The sequence below is a fragment of the Nuphar pumila genome, chromosome 6, assembly GCF_984573655.1.
Source record: "Nuphar pumila chromosome 6, dmNupPumi1.hap1.1, whole genome shotgun sequence".
NCBI classification, from domain to species: Eukaryota; Viridiplantae; Streptophyta; class Magnoliopsida; order Nymphaeales; family Nymphaeaceae; genus Nuphar; species Nuphar pumila.
Window position 1 is genome coordinate 112,597,729 of NC_143254.1, and position 25,312 is coordinate 112,623,040.

At 36.8% G+C, this 25,312-nt stretch overlaps 1 protein-coding gene across 3 annotated transcripts in view; it reads right to left on the reverse strand.

Annotated features, from left to right (window-relative positions):
- The window catches only part of GSL10 (glucan synthase-like 10), a 234,036-nt gene that overhangs the window by 78,403 nt on the left and 130,321 nt on the right, over nucleotides 1-25,312 (reverse strand). For all 3 annotated transcript variants that reach the window (XR_016432360.1, XM_090008729.1, XM_090008730.1), the window contains exons 22-28: nucleotides 20,712-20,798; nucleotides 20,418-20,503; nucleotides 20,272-20,296; nucleotides 3,735-3,832; nucleotides 3,375-3,456; nucleotides 3,114-3,274; nucleotides 2,876-2,996 (exon numbers count right to left, since the gene is read on the reverse strand). Coding sequence is in view for 2 of the 3 variants with exons in the window: in XM_090008729.1 (XP_089864855.1) it covers nucleotides 2,876-2,996; nucleotides 3,114-3,274; nucleotides 3,375-3,456; nucleotides 3,735-3,832; nucleotides 20,272-20,296; nucleotides 20,418-20,503; nucleotides 20,712-20,798 (660 nt within the window). In the remaining variant the exon portion in view is untranslated. The remainder of the gene's footprint in view (nucleotides 1-2,875; nucleotides 2,997-3,113; nucleotides 3,275-3,374; nucleotides 3,457-3,734; nucleotides 3,833-20,271; nucleotides 20,297-20,417; nucleotides 20,504-20,711; nucleotides 20,799-25,312) is intronic.

Consider the following 25,312-nt stretch of genomic DNA (forward strand, 5'->3'; position numbering starts at 1 on the left):
GCGGCCACCTTTTTAAATTTGGGACATTCCGATCTTATATGTTCGGGTTCCTTACAATGATGACAAATAATTTTTCCTTTGTATCCACCCTTGTATCCTCCTCCATTGTGTCATTCTCCATTGAACTTCTTCTCAAAGTGAGGTGGTTTATATGTTTTCACAAAATTTTCGGGCTTTGCCATGGTAAGGACCTCATCATTAGACTTGTGCATTCCAAATCTTGTCTCTTCTTGACAAATTTGAGCAAGGGCCTCACTTATAGAAGGAGAAGTGGTCCTATGAGGTAAGGAAGATCTTACTTGCTCAAATTTCGGTCGAAGGCTATAAATAAAGGAGAAAAGATTTTCTCTTTCGATTTGAGTTCTTCTCATATCAATAGCCGAACCTTCTCATTTTGGTTCCAACATGGCTAATTCATCCCAAATAGGAGATAAAATACCGTAAAAATCTCTTACACTTTTATCTCCTTGTTTTGAATTACGTACCATATCTTTGAGATAATAAAGTTCAGCCATATCCTTTTGGATAAAAGTAATTCTTAGAAAGCTCCATGTGTCACATGCCTTCTTGAATTTGATGATATTGGTGGCGATCTTGAACTCCATGGTATTCATAAACCATGAGAGTTTTTGTGCATTGCTTGCCTCTCAATCTTCTAATTTATTTTGGAATTCTTGCAAGGCTTTTTCTTTTTCTTTTTCGGACAAGGCTTTGACTTGATCTCCTTCTCTTCTAGTCAATTTGAGTTGTTGTTCACTAGTAGAACCACTAACAAAACCCCACATTTCTTTCCTTTGATATGATTCTCCATAGCCGTCGCTCACATCAAGTAGTTGTTTTCATTGAGTTTGTAGGTGATGATGGTGGCGAACTCTCTTTCTCCAATAATGAATACTTGAGTTTAGACTAGAGGAGATAGGAAAATGATCAATGAACGAAGAACACTTCCTTCACGAGATTCTCCTTCTTTCAAGAACTTCGCTCTGATACCATGTAATGAAACAAGGTACAATGGAACAATAGGGAAACAAACACAATGCCAACAAAGGGCTTTAATAAACTCAGTTAAAGTTGGTCACTAATGGACCAAATACAATCTCAAAAGAGATAAAAATACCAAACAGCACAAGAGGCATACAAGCCTATAAGATGAAGAAAAAACTCTAGAGAAAACCCTCAAATGCTTCTAAAAGCATTTAGGAATAACAAGAGAGTGAGGCTCTATTTATAGAGCCTCACTCCAACACATGGGAGGCAGTCCAGCTCTTTGGACTGCCTTCCAACAGTCATTATTATGATTGTTGGGTGGCAGTCCAACGTCTAGTTGGACTGCTGCCCAACAGTCATATTTTGACTGTTGTGCACAACAGTCATAAATATGACTATTGTGCCTACGCTATATGGCAGTTTATTTATTATAATATTAAATTACATTTCAGTCCCTAGTGGATTATACTATATGATAAAAGACAAAAATACCCTTATCGGGTATTTGGATACAATTTTATTTTTAACAGTGACAACAAACGTTCAATTTATGTTGCAAAGAACCACATTTTTCATGAGCGCACGAAGCATATCGAGATGGTTTGCCACTATGTTAAAGAAGAATATCTAAAAAATATCATTGATCTACCTTATGTGACATTAGAATACCAACTTCCGGATTTTTTCACTAAGCCGCTTTGTTCCCCTAGATACAATTTTCATCTTAACAAACTTTCGGTCATCACACCGTAAGTTTAATGGGGGATGTTAAAATGTATTCGATATATACATATATATATATAGATACATATACATATTATATATATGTCTATGTATATATATATATATGGATATATATAAATATATATTTCTTGTAATACCCTTTAAGGGTACAACTATCATTTCCTATTTTACGCATATTCTCCTTGGAATGTGTTTGTAATTTTTTCCTTCTATTTTTTTTCCATTTTTCTTTTCCTTTTCTTTTTCTTTTTCTTTTTGAGCCATTGTGGGGGCCACCATATAGACATTGGGCCCCTCCAACGGTCACAATTGTGACTGCAGGTGGGGCTCCAACGTCTATGTGGAGCCCGTCCAAGGTCTCCTCTCTTTTTGTATTATTAATAGGGGTTAACCCCCTTTGTATTCTTTAAGCTTTTGGGAAAAGCTCTTCATTATTCAATAAACATTTTATGCCTTTGTACATTTGTGATCTATTCTGTGTTGTGCCTTTGAGCACACTTATTTCAAGTATTCTTCTTGTGCCTTTGTGCACACATTACACCTTTGTCTCTTTGAAGACATTTTTACAATCATGTCACCTTATTTTCCTTCTAGAGCAAAATCAACAAAACAAAATCATAGACATAAACAGGTTTTCATCAGCCTCTTCTCAGAAAAAGAACATTTTAATGTGCATTTAAAAATGATTACAAATATTTTTTTTCTGCTGGCATTTTGAAAGAAAGAGGAGCTCGAGTTTTTCCTTTTTTCAAGCATTGACTGAAAATATTATCTTTTTCTAAGAACGCCACTTGGACACTACATGTACACCAACATAAAAGACCATCACATACAAAAGTCCACAACAGAAACATTTAATGCAGCACTTAGAAGGTAACTTGACATCACACAAAAACACTCTCACATAATACTGAGACACAATAGAGAAAAACCAACATAAATGCCCACAAAAAGGCACTCAACAACCTCGTCAATAGTAATGAAACATGTCTGTCATTTGAACAATACAGTAAAGAAGATTTTAATTTTCATCAGCCAAGCATACAAAGCAGGCATAGTCACAAGTTCACACACTATAAAAGAAAATTTATCAGTTCATTTTAAGTTAGAGCAGAATTTTTTCAGATAACTCTGCTCCTCATACCAGTATCCCAGTCAATGCAGTAATCCTCGAAAGAACAAGCGGCAGCTTGCTTAGCTGGAAGTCTACGTGAATTAATTTCTTAGCCAAACGGTCCTCCACAATTTCAAATACCCTCTCCACCCTGCACCGAAGGAATTGAAACAAGAGAAAAATAATTTGACTATGATCTACAACATAAACAATCAGTTTGCTACCTCAAGAAGACACCAGACAAACTAAACAACTTCATCATACTCACCACTGTCTACCCTCGTTTTCCAGTATTGACAACAAAACAAAATGAAGGCAGTGGTAGCATTCCTTAACTGCATATTTCATGTAGTCATCCCTTGAAATCTTTTCCCAGAGAATATCTTGACTATCCTTGTTGTCCACTGCAATATCTCTGGCCATGAATACCTGCATAAATATGTTCATGTAACTCACATTAGAAAATTCTATTGTACAATAAAAGACTTATAATTATAGATTTCATTAGAAAGAGAAGTAAAAATTAAACCTTGCTCGCAACCAGGAATAAGGGCCATTGGACCATTGGAAGAGCACCTATGTTCCTGGGCATGAGAAGTAACTCCAACTCCCTAATAACAAACAAAAACTAGCATAAGCTATTGCATAAAATAATGATGACAACAAAAAACAATGAGAAAATTTTATCCATGGTAACCAAGAAACAGAACACGCTTAAGCACAAAGGTCATAATCGTTTTCAACCAGAGTATTTACTAATATCCAATTTAATCTTGCAGAATCACAAAAACAAAGCAAGCAGGCTTCAACCCGCAGGGTTATTGGTGTAAAGCAATCATAGAACGGTCACATCTGATAGGCATCACCAAAAGGATATCTGATTACTGACAAATTAGTGATATAATCTTCTTCCCGCAGAGTTCTTATAATCTCATTCCAAAACGGAGCAAATTTGGCACTGTACGCTTTGTCTTTCTCAATATTGTCCTACACCAAAAAGTGCCAAGTCATTAATAACAAAATTGAAAGCAAAATCATTAGCGGAATGGGTTGCAGCTGCAACCAGTGCAGATTCACAGAATCACATACCATGGTCCATGTTCATTCCATGCACACTTATACAATCATGCCATATAGAATCCCTAAAAATTGATAGTGTATAGATTGCTGGAAAGGTGAATATAATTGAGATAAGTAAAGACATACAGAAGCACAGGTCATAAATGCATGACAAAACAATAACAAAGACAAATATGCACTGGAACATAGAACACAAAATAAGCATCACAAGTCATAAAGAGAACACTTTCAGAATGCAGAGGAACAATGCCAAACACCATACAGAAGAATAGGTCATAAATGCATGACAATAATTGCAAAACAATAACAAAGACACATATGCACTGACACAGAACAAAAATAAGCATCACAAGTGTGAGATCACTGTTCTGTACAAAAAGATGGATTCTTGAAGGGCAATATGTTAAACTTTTCCAGTGAATAAACTTTCCCAGTTATGAAGAAAAAGGAATTTGAATAACTCTGCCTATCTAATGTGGATACCACACTCGGCCTGAAGCTCCCTGTTTAAGCGAAACAACATGTGCAGGCACCAAACAAGCCAAAGCCCTTCGTGGACAGCATGTGTTGTTCATTTGTTGTTCATATGTAAAGATAGAATATACTGCAAAATGAAAACTCCATTCTAGCTCAAAAAAATCGAAATCAGAACTCAACCGCAAGATGGTCACCTTCTCACCCTTCTGATGCACTTCAATAAATCAAATACCCTCACTTTCCCAACCAGTCCGACCACCTCATCAAAAACATATCCAAAAGGATCACTGACCAGAATTTTAACATGGGCAGTAGCATATGTTGCTCAACCATTGCCATAAAATCAGGCGTAACAATTTGTTTTCAATAAACCATCTCCTAAAACCTTTTAACCCAAAAGGATGGCCACAAAGTGGTGGCCATGGTGCCAAGGAAAGATGGCAATACAAAGCCACATCCTTGCAACCACCATGTGCAAGATGAAGGAGAGAATACACTGTGGTCATGTTTCACTCTATTGCTTCCTTTAGAAGGAAGACAATTGGTATGAAAAGTTTCAATTGACAGCAATCAGTGCTCAACTAAAATGCACCAGGGTAAGCTCAGACTCCCTAATACGCCAATATGTTTCCTTTCTAGTTTGTTAGATCAAGAAAACTGAAACCAAGCAGTTTACAACACCAAACCCAGACAAATTTATTGATGACCACATTAATAATGACGATATAACCGCAAACTCAGATGAATAACAACGTAACTGGACATAGTGGTTGTATTTATTAGAAACAACGTACCACTTATCACACAATCAATAAATTAAAGAGGTGTCTTTAAATGAGTAAACTTGGAAGCATAGTCACACATATTGGCAATATTTTCAAAATATCACGAATTATCACTGTAAATTCAAAAACTTATTTTAAAGGGAAAATATCACGATATTTTGAAAATATAAAAAATTTGTATATCGTGATACATAGCTGTCTCTTCTGGCCCTGCGTGAGGTGAAGAAAAGAGCAGAGAAGAACGGAAGAAAGGAAAAAAGAAAGGAAAGAAGGAAGGAACGAAGAAGGAAGAAGGAAGAAGAAAGAAGGAAAGGAAGGGAAGAAGAAGGGAAGAAGGAAGGAGGAATGGAAGGAAAGAAGGAAGGAGAGAAAAGGGAAAGAAGGAAGCATGTACAGATTTTCTGTGTTTTCCTCAATTTTTCATTTATTTTTTACGTACCAAGATTTTCCCAAGATTTATTGATAAACCAATAATAACCAGAGATTTTGCTTCGCCAAGACACAGGCAAGGCCAATATTTGTAACTATGCTTGGAAGTATTCGATAGAAAGAATGATGTGGTAGAAGATGACATGTATTTTATGCCGTCAAAAGCATCACTTACCCTATTTCAGACAATACAACAACAAACAACAACAACTACTACGCCTTCATCCCAAAATAATTGGGGTCGGTGATATGAACCAAAAAAGAAAATCATTATGGGTCTTCCACATGAATCCTTCTCCTCCAATCATTTTTATCCAATGCCATGTCCTCGGTGAGGTTCAAAGCATTCATATCCTTTCCTATCACCTCCATCCATGTCTTTCTAGGCCTACCCGACCTCTTTTAACTAATATATTTTCCCATTTCTCCATCCTTCTAACTGGAGCATCATTAGGCCTTCGCCGAATATGTCCAAACCACCGTAAACGATTCTCTCTCATCTTATTTTCAATGGGTGGAACGCCTACCTTCTTACGTATCTCCTCGTTCCGAATCTTATCTTTTATTGTATTTCCACACATCCATCTCAACATACGCATCTCAGCTACACTCATATTTTGAATATGATGTCTCTTGGCAGCCCAACATTTCGTACCATATAGTAAAGCAGGCCTAACTTTCCCTTCAACCGCAATGGCATTCTACGATCACACAACACTCTAGTTGCACTTTTCCATTTCATCCACCCAACCTTTTGTGAAAGCACGTGAGAGAGAGAGAGAAAGAAAGAGAACCTTTCTTGAGAAGTCGGCATCCCACAATGTCTCGATTGCTGCGCTAGTGCCTTTATTAGAATAGGGTTACAATTATAATTTACAGGGACAAAATTGCCCCTTATAAGTAGCACATGTTACATTATAATACAACTAGAGCAAAACTCGTGGATGGATATGGATCCGATATCGGATCCATATCCAATCCATATTCCACATTCTAACACCCTCCCTCAAGTTGTGCATGGGGTTGAACCATGTGCAACTTGTTCTTCAGATACCAGAAGCAATGACTTGTAAGACCTTTTATAAACATATCGGCAACTTGGTCTTCTGAAGGCACATAAACTGGTTCAATCTCTTTGTCGGCTATCTTTTGTCTTATGAAATGTTGATTGATTTCAATATGTTTAGTCTGACTGTGATGAACAGGATTGAATGCAATTTGTATAGCACTTCTATTATCACACATAAGTATCAAATTTGAGATATCATCTCCGATCTCTGTGAGAAGATGCCTAATCCAGGTCACTTCTGTTGTCGTAGCTGCCATAGATCTATACTCAGCCTCTGTGCTAGATCTTGCCACAGCCTTCTGTTTTCTGCTACTCCATGAGACAAGATTTCTCTCAATGAAAACACAGTATCCTGAAACAGACCTTCTCTCATCTGGATCCCCTGCCCAATCATCTGTATAGGCAAGTATGTCATGTTTTGGTGATTTCCATGAAGATTGAATATAAGTGAGTCCATCACCCACCGTTCCTTTTAGATAGCGAAGGATGCGTTTGACAGCATCCATGTGACCAGTCTTTGGTTCATGCATGAATTGAGATACTTGATTGACAGAATACACAATGTCTGGTCTAGTGAAGGTAAGGTATTGTAACATACCTACTAAACTCTGATACTTGACTGCATCAGGATACAACTCACCATCATAAATACTAAGCCTTTGGTTAACAACACTGGGTGTGGGTAGAGGTTTACAATCTGTCATTCCTGCTTTAGCCAGAAGATCAAGAGTGTATTTATGTTCAGTTAATGACATTTTATCACCTTGTCTATCTACCTCTACTCCAAGAAAATATCTCAGCTCCCCAAGGTCTTTCATTTTGAACGGCATACTCAATAGAACTTTAATTCGCTGAATGTGGTCTGGAGCATTACCAGTGATAACAATATCATCAACATATATGAGTAAGAAAACCACAGTGGTACCGTTCCTATATATGAACAGAGAATGATCAAGTTGGGAACGAAAGAAACCATGTTTATGGATTTCTAAGGAAAAACTTTCAAACCATGACCTAGAAGCTTGCTTCAATCCATACAAAGCTCTGGTTAACTTGCATACATATTCTTTTGGGCTTCCCTCTGCATAACCTTGAGGTTGCTCCATATAGACTTCTTCCTAAGTCCCCATGGAGGAATGCATTCTTAACATCAAGCTGACTGAGGATCCACCCATGTTCAATTGCCAGGCCAAGTATAATGCGAATAGTTCTCATTCTCACCACTGGGCTAAATGTCTCATCATGATCCTGACCATATTCTTGAGTGAAACCCTTGGCCACAAGACGCGCCTTGTACCGTTCAATGCTACCATCCGGATTATATTTAATTTTATAAACCCATTTGGAACCAACAACATTTTTGTCTGGAGGACGGGCAACTATCTCCCATGTTCGACATTCATGAAGTGCCTCGATCTCCTCATTCATCACTTCAATCCATTTGTTGGATTGGACAGCTTGATGAAAACTAAGTGGTTCATCGTGTTTTTCAATCTGGGATAGAAAGATCTGAAAGTCCATAGAAAAGTTGTCATAACTAACCCACTTTTCAATAGGATGCCTTATCCTGCCTGATCTTCTCGGTGCTTCTCTGTTATTAGACAATGCAATATGTTCTTCAGTAGGTACATTCGTTTGCTCTCTAGATCTCCTGGTATACACATTTCCTTTGTATCTTAGACACTCTGCTTGTGATGCATCATCTGAAACTGTCTCACCATGTATGCTTTCAGGAGACAGAATAGTATGCTCGGCAGCATGTGAAATAAGTTCAGCACTAAGCCATGGATCATACCAATTAGCAACTGAACCAGTAGGTTCACGATTGGCATCAGTTTCTTTTCCCAGAAAATTATTTTCATCAAAAACAACATTTCTGGAAATTCTGATCTTCTTATTGGCAGGATCATAGCATCTGTAACCCTTGTGTTCATCTGCATAACCTACAAATTGGCATATAGAGGCTTTGTCTTGGAATTTAATTCTCATGGATTTGTCAATATGAACATAACATGTGCATCCAAAAACTCGTAACTCATTATAATCGGGATGTGCACCAAAGAGAACATAATAGGGAGATTGATTTTCAAGAATAGGCATGGGAAGGCGGTTTATCACATGAGTGGCAGTGTGAAAGGCTTCAAACCAAAGACTAATGGGTAAGTTACTCCCATGCATCATACTCATTGCACTTTCCACAATATGTCTGTGTTTACGTTCAGCAATTCCATTTTGTTGTGGTATGTATGGGCAAGAAACTCTACGATGCATCCCATTATCTTGGAGAAAATCTAAAAAATCTTTAGAGGAATACTCACCACCCTCATCACATTGGAGAATTTGGATATTTTGAGAGAATTGATTTTTAACATAGGCATGAAAGTGACGGAAAATGAAAAAAACCTCTAATTTGTGTTTCATAAAGAATATCCAGGTAAAACGAGAGAAGTTGTCAATAAAGGATACATAATATTTACTTCCAGAAGAGGAAGGATTAGGAGCTGGGCCCCAAACATTTGTACATATTATCTCAAAAGGTATAGAAGCTCTTTTATTTATTTAATGAAAGGAAAGTACATGACTTTTGCAGACCTGACAACTGGGACATATTTTATTTCTGAATAAAGGAGAAACAGACTCCGAAAGAAGACCATTGGACACTAACTTTTCAAAAAAGGCTTGACTGCAATGACCAAGACGAGAATGCTAGAGATCTGACTTATTACATTTGGATGTACTTAGGACACTTTTGAGGACGAGATTAGACTGGGGCTTCAGGACACTGGAGGTTGGATCTTCATTAAAGACATACATGTCTCCATGTCGCTCTCCTTTAGCGAACATCTCCTTCGTTTGAAGATCCTTGACAAAGACAGAAGTAGGAGTAAATTCCGCAGAAGAATTGGTAGAATCAACAAGCTTGGAAACAGATACAATATTTTTCTTTATATTTGGTGCATGAACAACATCAGATAAAGGAATGGATGACTTAGACAAAGGAATGACGACATTGCCTATGTTCGAAATAGGATGGTGAGTCCCATCTCTGGTTACAATATTAGATTTTCCAAAATAGGGAGTCATAGTAGAGAACTTACCTGCATTACCAATGCATGGGTTGCTGCTCCAGAGTCAACATACCATATTCCATCATCATTTTGTTTCAGATTCAAGTTGGCCATAGCAGATAGAAGGAGATCCTTAGCATCCTCACTGACTCGGAACGTACCTGCAGTTCCTGATGTACCAACATTTCTGGTGTTTTGTATTTTATTCTGATTTTGTGGGTTGAACCAGCAGTTGGCCTTGATATGACCTCGCTTGTTGCACTGTGTGATCATCGCAAAATTTTTCCTCTCTAGTGGTTTCTCTCTCTTCCTTCTCTTTTCCTTTTCCAACCTCTATTTTCCTCCTTTTTGAAGGGAGAAGAATAAAAGAAAGAAAAGAGAAAGAGAAGAGAAAAGAAGAAGAAAGAAAAAGAGAAGAGGAATTCTTTTGCGCGGTCTCACTTGACCTTAATTTGAAAATATTTAGAAAATTACTCGCCTCTATTTTGAAAATATTGCGGGAAAAATGAAGAGACGGGATTCGCTCGTCGGTACGAGGTTCGACCATTCCTGGCGCCTTTACCAGGGGTAATCAAACCAAGGATCGAATCTATGCCTTTTGCTTTGCCTAAATATAATCTAAGAATTTATTCTAACTCTAAATGCACAATGAATCATGCTTGTGAAATGCAAGAATGTATAATCCTTTTAAAAGATGTTTTGAAAATTTCCAAGTATTCTGAGATGAACTTGGTAAGGGAGTGAAGAAATGATTTAATCTAACTTAGAACTTGAGATAGATCAGAGAAGTTTTAAGTTTTTGAAGTAAATCAGGATTTGGAAGCATAAATGAGAAAGAATGCTTTGAAGCTTTGAAATGAAAGGAAATGAAGTTTCAAAGTCAAAATCGACTTTGAATTTTAGTTTTGAATTTAGAAAAGGAAATGAATACTTGAGATGGAATTGAATTTGGATTTTAAGTTTGGAATGGATCTGAGATAATCAAATGGTAATTTAAGAATAGAAATGGATTTAGGGAGTTCAGATGAGATCTGAAAATGGAATTGGATTTGAAATCTAGAATTGGGAATGGAGTTGGATCTAAAGATGGATTTAAGATCTGAGATCCGAGATCCGAGATAAAATTGGGTTCTGGATCCTAAGATGGATTTGGATCAGAAGTCTAAGATCCAACATGTGATTGAATTCTGGATCCTAAAATGGAACTGGATCTGAAGTCTAAGATCCAAAGTGAAATTGGAGTCTGGATCCTAAAATGGATTTGGATCTGAAGTCTGAGATCCAATATAGAATTGGGTTCTGGATCCTAAGAGGGATTTGGATCTTGAAGTCTGAGATCCAAATGTAGAATTGGGTTCTGGATCCTAAGATGGATTTGGATCTGAAGTCTGAGATCCAATGTAGAGTTGGACTCTGGATCCTAACACGGATTTGGATCTGCATTCTGAGATCCAAAAAGTGGAATTGGACTCTGGATCCTAAAGAGGAATTGGATCTGAAGGCTGAGATCCAATATGAGTGTTGAATCATGGATCCTAAAAGTGGATTTAGAGTTAAATACAGAAGCTGAATGAAACGTTTTCAAATTTGAATAAAATGAATTTCCAAGTCAAATTGGACTTTTGAATTTGGGACTTGAATTCGATTTTTAGAAGGTGAATCAAGGACCTCAAAGTTAAATTGAACTTTGAGTTGGATTGGAGTTAGAGTTTCAAAGTCAAATTGAACCTTGAAATCTGATTTTGAATATAAAATGAATTTGGAAATCTCAAAGTTTAAATTGGACTTTAAGAAAGAAATGAAATAGAATTTGAAAAATTGAAAGGATGAATCGGATTTGATAAGGATTGAAGATAGATTTGAAGAAAGATATTTACTTGGAGTTTTGAAAAATGAATTTTTGAAAATATGATGTAATTCTATCCTAAATTATGAATGAATTTAAATTTTTGAATTTAGATTTTGAAAAGCTATTTCATTCTTTAAATGAATTAAAATAAGATTGAAGATATAATACATCCTTGACTATGGTCATTGAATGTATTATATAATAATCTGTATTTAAATTCAGGTGAAGAATGAAATACATTTGGTGCTTTTATAGAATTTTAAGATGAAATTAACTCTCAATATACCCTGACTATGGCCATTGGTATATGTTTTGAGTTAATTTTAAGTTAAATTCTGATAAAAGAAGAAAATATTTAGGGAAAAGATGATGAATTTTGAAAACGGATCTAGTGTGGATCCAGTGTTATTTTATAAAAGATAAAAACACTAAGTCTTGTTTGCATCCTGACTATGGCCATTGATGTAAATCATCAACTTAGGATTTATTACCTCTTACGAAATGGTGCACGTGCCATTCGTGTTTCACCATTGTGAGATTTTGGAAAATGAAGGTAAAAAGCATGAAAAGAGGCAATTTTATGATATTTACAATGCTCATTCATTCTATCTAAAGCTGGAAAGGTAAATTTTCATTAAGCTCTAACTATTACAATACACTAAAATTGAATTTATAACTCCTAATGATGGTATATTCCACACATTTCCTGCAAAACACTTGGTTAGTATGGAAAATAGAAGAGAAATGGTATATATCACATGGATTTCAGAAATGCAAGCGATGAGATACTCATATACCTACCTTGTGCTTAAAACAATATGGATAATCTAAGATATGGAAGGATAGCCAAATGTGTTATATATATATATATGTGTGTGTGTATATATATGTATATACATATATATATAACAAGGATATAAAGCAGGTGAATGGCAGATGCATATATAGTGATGGCATAGATGATGAAAGGACTGTAGTAAGAGGCTTGGTGACATACCATGATGATGGAGATGTGAAAATGTTAAATGAATGGTGCTGTTATAAGGTAATCAATGAATGCTAGGTTGCTGCTGTAGAGAAATGCAGGGGATATTGCTAATGAACAACTTATTGTGGTTATAACATACATAGGATTCGCAGCAGGTAAAGGAAGTGAAGAAGGGCTGTTGGACTGTAATAGTGCACGAAGCAGGAAAATGTAGTGGATGGAGAAGATGACAGGTGTGCACAGATGGAGTGGTGATGAATGAGGGAGATATAACCATAAGTGTTAGTGTTGGAAAGGTAACCCCAACAGATGGAGCAAGATGCAATGAGTGTGTATTGCTGCAAATGCAGCAAGAGGTACTGTTGGCATATTGGTGCAGAGGGTGCTGGAGCTGTAATGCACAGCCAGTAGGTGGGCATTGTTCTACTACAATGGGTATCACCTTGCTGTAAGTGGATCATAACGTAGATGGGGCTGTGGCAGGTGGGGCAGGCTAATGGTTTTAACTACTACAGAATACACGGCAGGGCATGGGGGGGGGGGTCTACTAATGAAAACACAGTCTTTACAGAAAACAGATGTTATGAATTTGCAGGAACATGTAGTAAATAACAAAATGTTAACAAAACAGGATATAGAATCAAACAGGCAAATTGAATTTTAAGGAGAAATCACTACTACACCGGGCATTGGAAAGAAGAGCATCTACTGATTGCCAATTGATTCTCGACCCCGGTCAATAACCAAACAACAATCATGGCATGATGGTACGCATGAACAGGCAAAAAAAAAAAATGATTACTGCATTTCAAAAGAGAAAGTGAATCACATCTGAATCAACCCTAACAGCAAGGTCTCCCATATGTGAACCATGACCTCAGCACTCTTCTGACTGCTCCACAATTTGAGAGGCTCCTGTATCTCTAGTGATAATCTCTCTCAATAATAGCTATTCCAGCTATTTAAAAAATGTTGTCATATGTGATGGTTCAGATCTTAAGTAGAGAAGCTGCCCGGCTTTTGACAATCCGACAGCTATATAGAAAGCTAATTCTCCACGAGTTACAGCCAAATATTTGACTAATATATATAAAAAAAAATATGGACAGCAAAACAGAAAAAGAAGGGTGTCATAAGTGTACCAAGAACAACTCACGCAATGAAGTGTAGCAGCCATTTGATAAAATCTGTAGATGATGAATATGCAGGGTCCATCAATCTTAATGATGTCTTGCGCTGCCATGATGAGGAGGAAGGCTGTGGAAGTGGGAGTGATGCATGTGGTAAAAAAAAAAGGAATGCTACAGCAATGACAATGTGAAAACGCAGCTGTAGGGGAATGAAGAAGGTGCAATGTGACAGCAAGTAACAGTGCAGGGATGGATGAAAATCAATTGATTGCACAAACATCATAACAGAAATTTCAACATCGGGTGATTTCATCGATGGATCGAAATTGATTTCATAAGGAACTGATGGTGCGATCTAGGATGAACCAGAGTAACAGATCTCTTGGTGAGGCCCTTCTGCTTTCTCTGTACAGTGATGATGAATAGTAGTTATACTTTGGGGGTTACTTTCACAGCTTGATCCACCAGCATGGGGAAATAAACTACCTTGGGATCGACCTCAGGCTTGATGTAATACATTTAATTTCTAACACTGAGGATTTTGTACTAACCTGCTGGCTTTGAATGGTGGTAGCACAATTTTATCAATTCAGCATTTCCTCAATTATAACACAACCAATTCAACCACTTTACAATAGGCATCTTTTGCTAGGATCATAGGTCACTTGCTGAGCATTTTCCACGTACAGCTGGATGGTGGAACCGATATGCTGGGCCAAACCCATAACGTAGGTATAGGAGTGTTGCATCAACGAATGGGAGTTGCAGTACTATTTATCTTTCTCAGCACATACAGAACTCAACCCACACAAGAGATCAGTGTTTTCACACTCATTAGTCACAGAAGATACAATGTGGGGATAAATGTAGGATAAAAAGAAAATATACACAGGGTAAATCTGATGTTGTGAATGGTTGAGATACAATGAAGTAAACAAGAGAAAAGAGAATATGATCAAAGTAAACCAAGTGCACCGAACAAAGTAATCAATATGCAATTAAAATGATGATCGGATGCTATCAAGGTGAGAGATCGATCATGAACAAATAATCAGAAGAAGATTACACGAAAATATGGAAATCTAATATCAACAGGGAAGTGAAATTTAAACAAGGAAACAGTCAAAAGGAAAGTAAAATGAAAAGAAAAAAAAAATGAAATAAATATATGGACACAAGATGAAAACACATCATCCACTCGATGATGAAATTCACGATGGAAATCGATGCTTAATCAAATAAAGAAAGAAGGAAAAAAGTAAGAAAGAAAAGAAAAAAAATATTGATAATAAGGAAAAGAAGAAAATGAAACCAGTAAAATGCTCTGTTAACCCCTTTTTTTTTTGTCAAACTTAGCAAGATCCCGTTAATGGCCTTCAACTCTGATCCTGGCATCCAGACGGGCTCATCAAAGGATGCTTTACCAGAGATCAAAAAAAAAAATGGATGACGGAAATGTTTCCACGCATTTGATTGCTGGGATTTGTTTGGTCGACAATGAAACGACCAAACACCAGGAATTACTATGCTTCAAAACAAAGAAAATGGGAATCGAAAGCCAAACAGAGGCAAAAATCAAGCAATGAAAGCAAAGAGCAAGACAAACAAAAGTTATAACCGAATAGAAATCATGATCAGACAAAAATAATTAAGGAACAAGAAATCGAACATGAATCAGCAATCAGATTAAAACATAAATAAAATAAAATAGGAAAACCAGAGAGATTCAAAAGTAAATTGTAAAAGGGAGAAGAAAGAAAGAAAAAAACACATGTCGGAATGGAGACATTCCTATTAATTTTGCACGTATATGGGCTGATCTTGCTATAGGCAAGTCATCCCTAACTAGGTGCTTGGATGAAAAGAATGGAAGAAATCAGAAACAACAAAGGAAATGATAGAAGAGTAAGGGAGCTTACCGTAGCCGGCTTCAATTTAGAGAAAGAGGGTTCAATTCCTATCGGTTGCTATAGGATGAGGTCGACCTCCTTCTTCAATCGATTGAAAAGAAAAGAACAGATGAAAGAGGAAAAGGATGATTGTCAGAGAGAAGGCAAATGGCGAGGTATGACATGGAAAAAAATGGATGCCCCATCGGGGAGATGCGCCTCCTGTTTTATAACAGGAGGCCGTTTGGTTTCTTTTAAAGGAGGTCCCCCTTAATTCAATTTTTTTCAAAAAGCTGGCCCTTCATCTTTTCAAAATTTCAAAACACAGGTTCTCTCGCCCTCTTTTTCAAAAGGGGTGTTAAAGGCTAATTTTTTTTCTCGATTTTCTTTTCTATTTTTGAAATTTTTAATTCTTTTCCTTTGCATTTTCTATTTTTTTTTATGTTTTTGATATAAAATTTTGAAAACTAAAGGATTTTCTTCATTTGGCAAAAATTTAAAAATATCTATCAAAGAAGTGTTTTATGAGAATTTGGGTTTATCTTTAGGGGAGATCTCTTCAGAAAATGAGTTCGAACTCGAGTTTTGAAAACTCATATCGAGAAATACAACATGATGGATCCAAACGGATGTCGAATGGACTATCCGAGCTATTTAAAGGCTATTTTTGGTATTTTCTATAATTTTAATTTTAAAATTTGAACAAGGAGACTCAGATTTGGATTTTAACAATGGATCCAGAATCGAAATCAATTTAAACATATAAAATGAATTTAATTTCAATAAAGCTTGAGAAATGGACTGGGATTTAGATTTAAAAGTCGCTCAATTGCTAAGAAAATGATATCAGGGGCAAAAATGGAATTTTTAAAAGATTTTGAAAAATTTGGGGTGTTCACACACTGATAGCATGTGGGAACATTCTTTGAAAAATTGGCATTAGAATTTGGTGTAGGTAGTATCCCACGTCCACCCTGAATTGGATTTCCCTTGCCTCTGCCACGCCCTCCCCGTGTACGATCAGCAAACATCCATGTGACAAGAATCTCATGCGTAGATGATTGCCCTGCTGAAGCATCAGATATGCTTTTCAAAGACATCTCGTATTGGAAGAGTTTAACACGTAATTCCTCAAAACTGGGCAACGAAGGCAAGCATAATAAAGAAGTGACAAGTACATGATACTCTGATCCCAGGGCATTCAGTGTTTGTTGCACCTTTTCTTTATCGGACACTGGATATCCAACAAGGGCTAATTGATCTGTGATGCTTTTGACTTGATTTAAAAATTCAATAATGGTCATTGCTCCCTTCTTTAAAAGCTGAAATTCACGCTTGAGAAACAGCACCTTAGCCTCTGATATCTGAGAGTAGGTTTGAGCTAAATTTCCCCACAATACTTTAGATGTGCAATCATCTGGGATAGAAACCAAAACTTCTTGCGACAGTGTGGAAGTGATATATGCGACGAGGGCCTGATCACGTTTCATCCAAGCAGTAAATACAGGATTGCGGATGGTGCTTGACATTGCTCCATCCCCTTTTTCTTCGGTGGTGACAAATTCCGGAGGTATTTGAGTGGAGCCATCCAAGTGACCTGAAAGATCTTGACTGCGAATAAAAGGGGTAATTTGCCTTTTCCAAGTCAGATAGTTATTTGTATTCAGTTTTTCCGAAACCAGTTGCCCCAGGAAGTTGGAGGAAAGACTAGAATTGCCTGAAGAATCCATTTGTAGGCTTATGACAGGAATGTGGCTGATTTACGTGAACTGATTCACGTTGCTGAGGAAGACAGATTCACGAGTTCTGAAAACTCGGCTTTTGTTGCAGCAGTCTTGGCTAGTGCACGTGAACAGATGTCGAGGAATAGGACTTGGCTGTTCACGTCGCTGAGGAACAAGATCCTTTTTCACCAAGGAATACAGCGTGCTCTGATACCATGTGAAAGCACGTGAGAGAGAGAGAGAAAGAAAGAGAACCTTTCTTGAGAAGTCGGCACCCCACAATGTCTCTGTTGCTGCGCTAGTGCCTTTATTAGAATAGGGTTACAATTATAATTTACAGGGACAAAATTGCCCCTTATAAGTAGCACATGTTACATTATAATACAACTAGAGCAAAACTCGTGGATGGATATGGATCCGATATCGGATCCATATCCAATCCATATTCCACATTCTAACACCTTTATCCTAAGATTTACATCTCCATCAATTTCTCCATACTTTTGAATGATAGATCCTAAATATTTGAAACAATCATCCACCGGTATCTCTTGCTCACCAAGCTTCACTACACCCCCATCACTACTTTGTTGCTTACTAAACCGAAATTCCATGTATTCTGTCTTACTCTTACTCAACTTAAAACCTCTTGCTTCCAATGTTTGTCTCCATAATTCTAACTTAGCATTAACCCCCGCTCTAGACTCATCAATGAAAACAATATCATCAGCAAACAACATACACCACGGCACATTTTCTTGAATTGATCTCGTAAGCTCATCCATCACTATAGAAAATAGGAAAGGGCTTAAAGCAAATCCTTGATGCAACCCAACCGTTATAGGAAAATTGGTTGACACCCCTCCACAAGTGCGGACATTGGTTACTACTCCTTCATACATATCTTTAATTATTCTAATGTACTTGAGAGAAACACCTTTCTTCATCATTGTCCACCAGAGAACGTCCCTAGGTACTCTATCGTATGCCTTCTCCAAATCAATAAAAACCATATGCAAATCTTTATTCCTCTCTCTATTTCTCTCGATAAGTTGTCTAAGAAGATGTATAGATTCCATAGTTGATCTTCCAGGCATAAAACCAAATTGATTCTCCGATATCATGACAACCTTTCTCAACCTAGACTTAATCACCCTCTCCCAAAGTTTCATAGTATGACTCATGAGTTTTATACCACGATAGTTTGTGCAATCTTGTATATCACCCTTATTCTTATATAGAGGCATCAAAGTACTCTTCCTCCACTCATTAGGCATCTTATTTGTCTGCCAAATCTTGTTAAAAAGATTTGTCAACCATTTTAAACCTTTCTCTCCCAAGCATTTCCAAGCCTCGATAGGTATACCATCTGGGCCAACTGCCCTTCTTGATTTCATTTTCTACAAAGCCTCTGCAATTTCTTTCTTTTGAATCTTGCGCATGAAGTCACGATTCATCTCATGAAAAGGAATAAAGAAGTCTCCAAGATCCTGAGCATGACTTTCATTAAATATTTCAGACAATAGCTACAAAGAATTGACTTACCTTCATTGCAACTGAAAGCCTACATCAATGACACCCATGACAAAAGACGGTCCAAGCAAAGAAATGAAGAAATTGCACACAAAAACAAGGGTCAGTAATTAGACAGAGTTCTACAGAAGTTAATAGGGTGTCCCACGCTAACTGATGTTTCCCTTGAAAAAGAGAATCAAATTGGTGAAGTTGGAGTCACCTAATTCATCCGTTTAGCAACCATTCAGCACCAGATTCAGAAAACAGCAAACCCAAGGTTGATTCATGACCCAAAATATAAACAAAAAATTTGTAACCATATCAGTGTCCCATAAAGTATACACCAGCCCAAGCTTGATTCTTGTTCTACATTAAACTAGAGAATGCCATGTCCTTACGAGTGGGTCACATATATGCACATAAGACACTCACCTACAGCTATACACACTCTTTAACTTGAAAGTTCACTATAATTTAATTGATTTTTACTAATAACTGGTATATCTGTATGTCTCCCTCTCTCTATCTTTTGATAATTTAATACCTACATACAGCTCTGTCTGGTATATCTCCCTCCATCTTTTGATAATTTAATATCTACATATAGCTCTCTCAGTTTTTTTAGTCCCCACTACTTAAAGTATGAACAAAATAGACCTCCACAAGTCAAACTACATACTTCACTCTCTTAAAAAAATTAGGAGGTAATGGACCTAACCTAACAAAAAGGCCATTAAATTCTTATGTTTAGGAAATACACGGAATGCTAAATTTGCTTAAACAACTTTCCACCAATGGAAAGAGAGAACTCCAGCTCTCATTTACATTGAGAAATAATTTCAATGTCATTTAACAATAGCTAACAGAGAGAAGAAAAAACCAGCTAACAATTGAGAGCGCTCAGAAAAAGGTGGACATAAGAAACAGGAAAAAGAAACATGATCAGGACATTATCTTGAACATGACTCTGAATTCAGCCTCTCCAATTCCTGAAACGAAGAAAAGATAAACAGATAGAAGAAGAGAAAAAGGATGCAGAAGGTAGCTAATCTGGATCCACAAAAGCTTTTCCTAGTATGCAAAACAAGATTACTTGGGATCGGAACACAAGCCAAATCATTTAGGCTCATAAACAGGACAAGCTGAAGAAACCAAAGCAAACAGAATAACAATCAAATTCAACAAGTTCAACAACATGATTAATAAATAACACAACACAAGTATCATACAAAAAACGAAAAGCTCCCAAGTATCAAGAATATGCAGTCACATATACCAAAAATTAAGAATGAGTTCAACATCCAAATTAGTAACTGAACCAAACTACATGGAAACATTAAAACATGAAATCTAGACACAATAGTACTTCTCTATACAAAAGAAAAAATGCTAAAACACAGGATTCAATTAACTCTCAACTCACCTGATTGGAAGGAAGCAAAACATTCCTGCCACAGACAGTATTCAATGTAAGCAAAAAGGTGGGCATAACAAAAAGGGCAAAGAGACAGGTGCTTTCGTGCACATGAAACATAACAGAAAACAGAAAATAGAAAACTGGATTTTTACTCTTTGGCTGATGGGGCATGAAGATTATTCATAAAAGCTTCTGGAAATTGCTCAAAGAGTTCATGAACAGCATCAATGGAATGAATCTGAAAGCAAAGTGGAGATATTCATACAACAGAAATCATCAACCCAAAAAAAAATAACCATACCATATCAACATTAGACAAAAATAAGGATTTTCCAAGCGTAAAAAGTTGGCATAATGTACATATTGTCAAACTAAAAACAATATTTGAACATAACAAGAAGCAAAAAACACACCCCCACCATACGCAGAGGTAAATTTAAGCATACCTCCCCTAGGCCGTCCCTTGCCCCAAGCAAGAAACCCACAAATGCAGAGAAAAGTGTATAGAAAATCTGAAAATCAAGAAGATAGATCTGCAAGTAGCAGTAATGTAAGTATGAGAAATGGAGCCAAAACAACCACTGTGAGATAGTTATATCCATAACATTTCATGCTAGAAGAAGAGTTTCTACTATCAATATAATGGGCAAAGATAAGTAGCCAACTGAAACTCATATACCTCTTCAATTAAGGGTAACAGGATTATAAATAGCTGATACCACAAGGTGACCTGATGAACTTAAACAGCACATGAAACCATAAGAACACTTCAACAGTCTCCATCATGTTTCACTTACAGAATATTTTACTGTACACATACTGCTTGACAAACTCAACATTCAAACATAAAATATGAAGAATGTAAGTGATGGTGTTCTTGTCTAATTATATTGACAGATTACTTATTTATAACCATAAGCAACAATAAGCAGAACTATGTTGCCTAGCACAAAAAAAAAAAAAACAGATTAAGATGTGACGCACAAATCAAGGAATAAAAGTGGGGGCCACATCTCCTTAACCCATGACTCACACTTCTAATTTCATGTACAAGAAACTTATAAATGCACATGGCATCTGATGCGCAAATCCAGATCAGCAAGATCAACATTCAGTAAGTGCATATACCTTCTTGGTTGAAGGACCTCATATTTATCTCTTCTCTAGCTCATACCATTGCATCAGAGTTACCAGAAACGCTTAGGTAAGTGGGGAAGCATGTTTCCCCGAAGCGCGTTTCGGAATCGTGAAATGTCGCGCTTCCGAAATGTGTGGGGAAGCACCATTTTTTTGGGGAAGTGTGCTAACCTTTTATGGGAAGTGTGTTTCCCTTTAATGGGAAGCACGCTTCCCCCTTGCTTCCCCCATTTTTTTAATTTTTTTCTATTTTTATATTTATATTTATTTTTATTTTTATTTTTATTTTTATTTTTATTTTTATTTTTATTTTTATTTTTATTTTATTTTTTTATTTTCCCCCTCGCTTCCGAGGTCGCTTCTGAGACGATTCCTGATTCGCTCTTAAGTCATCCCACGCTTCCCGCTTCCTAAAATTTTGAAAGTGCCTCGCTTCCCGATCCCACACCCGCTTCTGCTTCCTCAACTGGCAACCATGCTTTGCATTCTATCAGTTTTTCTTCTTCCATTCCCTTTTTATCTCCGATGTCCTTTTAGATATTGCCTTATTTTCTTCATTACCAAAATTATCAAGTTCCCAAATTGTGGTCTTAATCGGTTCTGCATTAAACCAAGTTCTTTTACATGGGGTTTAGCTCAAGTGCCCGGTTAACATCCCTAAACTTACCTTGATTGCTAAATACCAGTTATTACAATATTTTACAATAGAAAGGGGGTCTTCTTAAGACCATATATGATGTTTTAAATCCTCTACAACACATTGGCTGCTTAAAGAACCTAAAGCAGCACTTTTCCCATCCGAAAGAGGACAAAAAGGTCTGATTGTTGAATGTGTTTTGAATCCTTGTAAAGATATTCAAAACTTGATATTTTATTTGTTATTCAGATCTCTTTATCTTCAAATATTTCTTCTGTGTCATGGCTCCCTCATATTTAGGCTCAGATTAATCAAGTATCTTGAACATCTCGTTCCCAAAGATCAACAAAAAGGACTTCTTTCATTACATAGTATGTAGCCTGGCCGCCACAATTTCAGGTCAAATAGGAAACCAAACATGAAAAAAGAAGATAGGGATTATACACAATCAAGCCATCACAAAAGGACTAAGGTCACCTAGTGTGGATCTGTGAAGAAATTCATGTGCAGCAAATCGTCCCAGGGTATGCAAAAGGGTTACCCGAAACGCGTATCAAAAAAGTGAAATGTGGCACTTCTGAAACGTTAAGGGGAGTGCAATTTTAAAATGGAAAGTGTGCTTCCCCAATAATGAGAAGCGAGCTTCCCAATAATGAGAAGCCTGCTCCCTGATAATTGGAAGTGTGTCTCACGTTTGAGGTAAATGAGATTCCAAAGCCTTTGCTCAAACATTTTGGAGGTTGGACATTTTTGCAACTTACTTGTTTGTTACCCAAAAAGAAAGGAAATTTTATGTTTTTGAAAGGGCAAAATTGTTCTTCATAAAAATCGTGTTAAAAGGAAACGGGAGGAAAATGAAGAGGTTTTTCGAGCCTTAGGGTTTGTGGCATTCCTCTCCCTCTCTCTCGTTATCTGGCAACTTTGACAATTTCTAACAGCTACGCCGATCTCAGCAGCATCAACCAAGGGTGTCCTATGGTACCTCTCTCTCTCTCTCTCTCTCTCTCTCTCTCTCTCTCTCTCTCTCTCTCTCTCTCTCTCTATATATATATATATATATATATATATATATATATATATATATATATATATATATATATATATTGCTCTCTAAAATTAGATTTTAGATTTAATTTTGGATGGGATTGAACACTGTTGTTTTTCGATTTAAACAAAAAAACTAAAAAACTTAGATTGAATTGGGACTGAATATTGTGACTATTGTCTTTCATTTTGATTTTGTATACCTCAATATGGATTACAATCAATCTTTTGGGACTTTTTAGAGTTTTGTTGTTAAAGTCTAGTTTGCTCAATTAGAGAAAATGCATGTGTTACTTGTAGTAGTTCATAGTTTAGAAATTGGATTTAATTTGAATGTTATTTGATTTGTGTTTCTTATATTCTAAGTTTAGTTGTTGAAATTAGGGATGACGCGATTTTTAGTTTTTTACTTGATTTTCGCTTCTTGTTTGATTCCTATTCACTTCCCAATCGAATCCTAGGTCATTTCCCTCTTCGTTTCCACTTCGAATCCTAGTCCGTTTCCAATTCAATTCCTAGGACGCTTCCAGATTGATTTTTTCTCGCTTCCGAAACAAATCCCAGTTCGCTTCTAAGTCATTCCACGCTTCCCGCTTTCTAAAATTTTAGAAGTGTCTTGCTTCCCGCTTCCGCTTTATGAATCACTTCCCGCTCCCACCACCTGGACTGGTAACTTTGGTATGCAGTATGACAAAGTTGAAAATAAAAAAAAATGGAAAAAGCAAGCTTATGTAAAAGAATCGCAGTCGGGCATCACATCTTAAACAATAGCAATTAACTACAAGAAAGAAGATCAAATAGTTTCAGAATCCCTCATGAAAATCAAAGGGATCTCTTATCAGCTCGCTATGGTCAAACAACCAGTGAATACTTTAGACCAAGGTTGTCAGACTAGGAAGCAAAAGCGGAAAACGATACGGGAAGCAAAAGTGAGAAGTGATGCATTTCAAAATGTATAGGAAGCGCGAAGCGAGGAATAAAAAAAAGAAATATGAGAATTGAATGAGAATCGAAATGGAACACAAATAAAAATTAAAATAAAAGTGACACATAGATAGCAGAGCTGAAAATTATGCATGCCCAGGTATGCATTCATCCCTTGCTTTTCTAGAGGGGAATGATGGTAAGACTCGCAGAAAAAAAAATAGTTTTGGATCCATGTTGGATCGGGGTCTCTGCTTTCGGATTGAGCCGGCTCAGTTAGCAAGTTGAGCCTGGCTCAATCGAGCTTTATTACCCGCTTCCTGCATCGAGCTCAGCTCGGTCAGGCCGGCTCAAACTCGGTTCGGGTTCGACCCTTGCAACACAAACGTTGCTTACATCGTTAAATTAAAATGGTTGCAGCATTGTTTTCGCAGCACGATAAAATATCTTTTAGCGCACCACATTGATGCAACGAACGCGACACTAAGGCATAAGCCTTTAAAGACCTACGCTCAGAATCGTCAGCAAGTTAGACCGTCTCTGAGGTAGGAGAAAATTGCATATAAGGACAAATGGCAGAACACTTCTAACATATATGTATACGTATATACATGTATATATATACATATATATATATATATGTATATTCTTTTAACTCAATGATGTAGTTTTGCGTATTCTTTTCTATTTAAATTTATGTCACTTACTTTGCCACCGTGCTCTTATGTGCGCAGGCTACTGCTTACACAATTTACTTAGCTAATGTATGGTTTCATACATCATGCATTGCTTACGCAATTTACTTAACCAATGTACGGTTTAGTACATCCTGCATTGCTTACGCAATTTACTTAGCTGATGTACGATTTCGTACATCGTCTACTGCTTACACAATTTATTTAGCCGATGTACTGTTGCGTACATCGTCTATCACTTACGTAGTTTATTTGTCTCGATGTGTGGTTTTGCACATCAAATCTTGCTTTATGTCATTTACATTGCCGATGCACTGTAATGTGCATAGGCTTATGTTTTAATATATATGTATTATGCCGTCGCACTGTAATGTGCACAGGCTTATATTTTGATATACATGTATTATATATACATATATATAACTTTGTAAAGTACGCAGTTTTGTGTACTCCTGCCTACCTTGAATTACGCTTACATTTGAAGACGCATAATTGTGCACACTCGACAAGTCTTTAAAGAAAAAGGGGATTTCATGCGAGATTCCAAAGCTCGTAATGTTCGTTGTTTCAAAAAGCAAAAACAATATTTTGGCAGTTGCATATTCGCAAC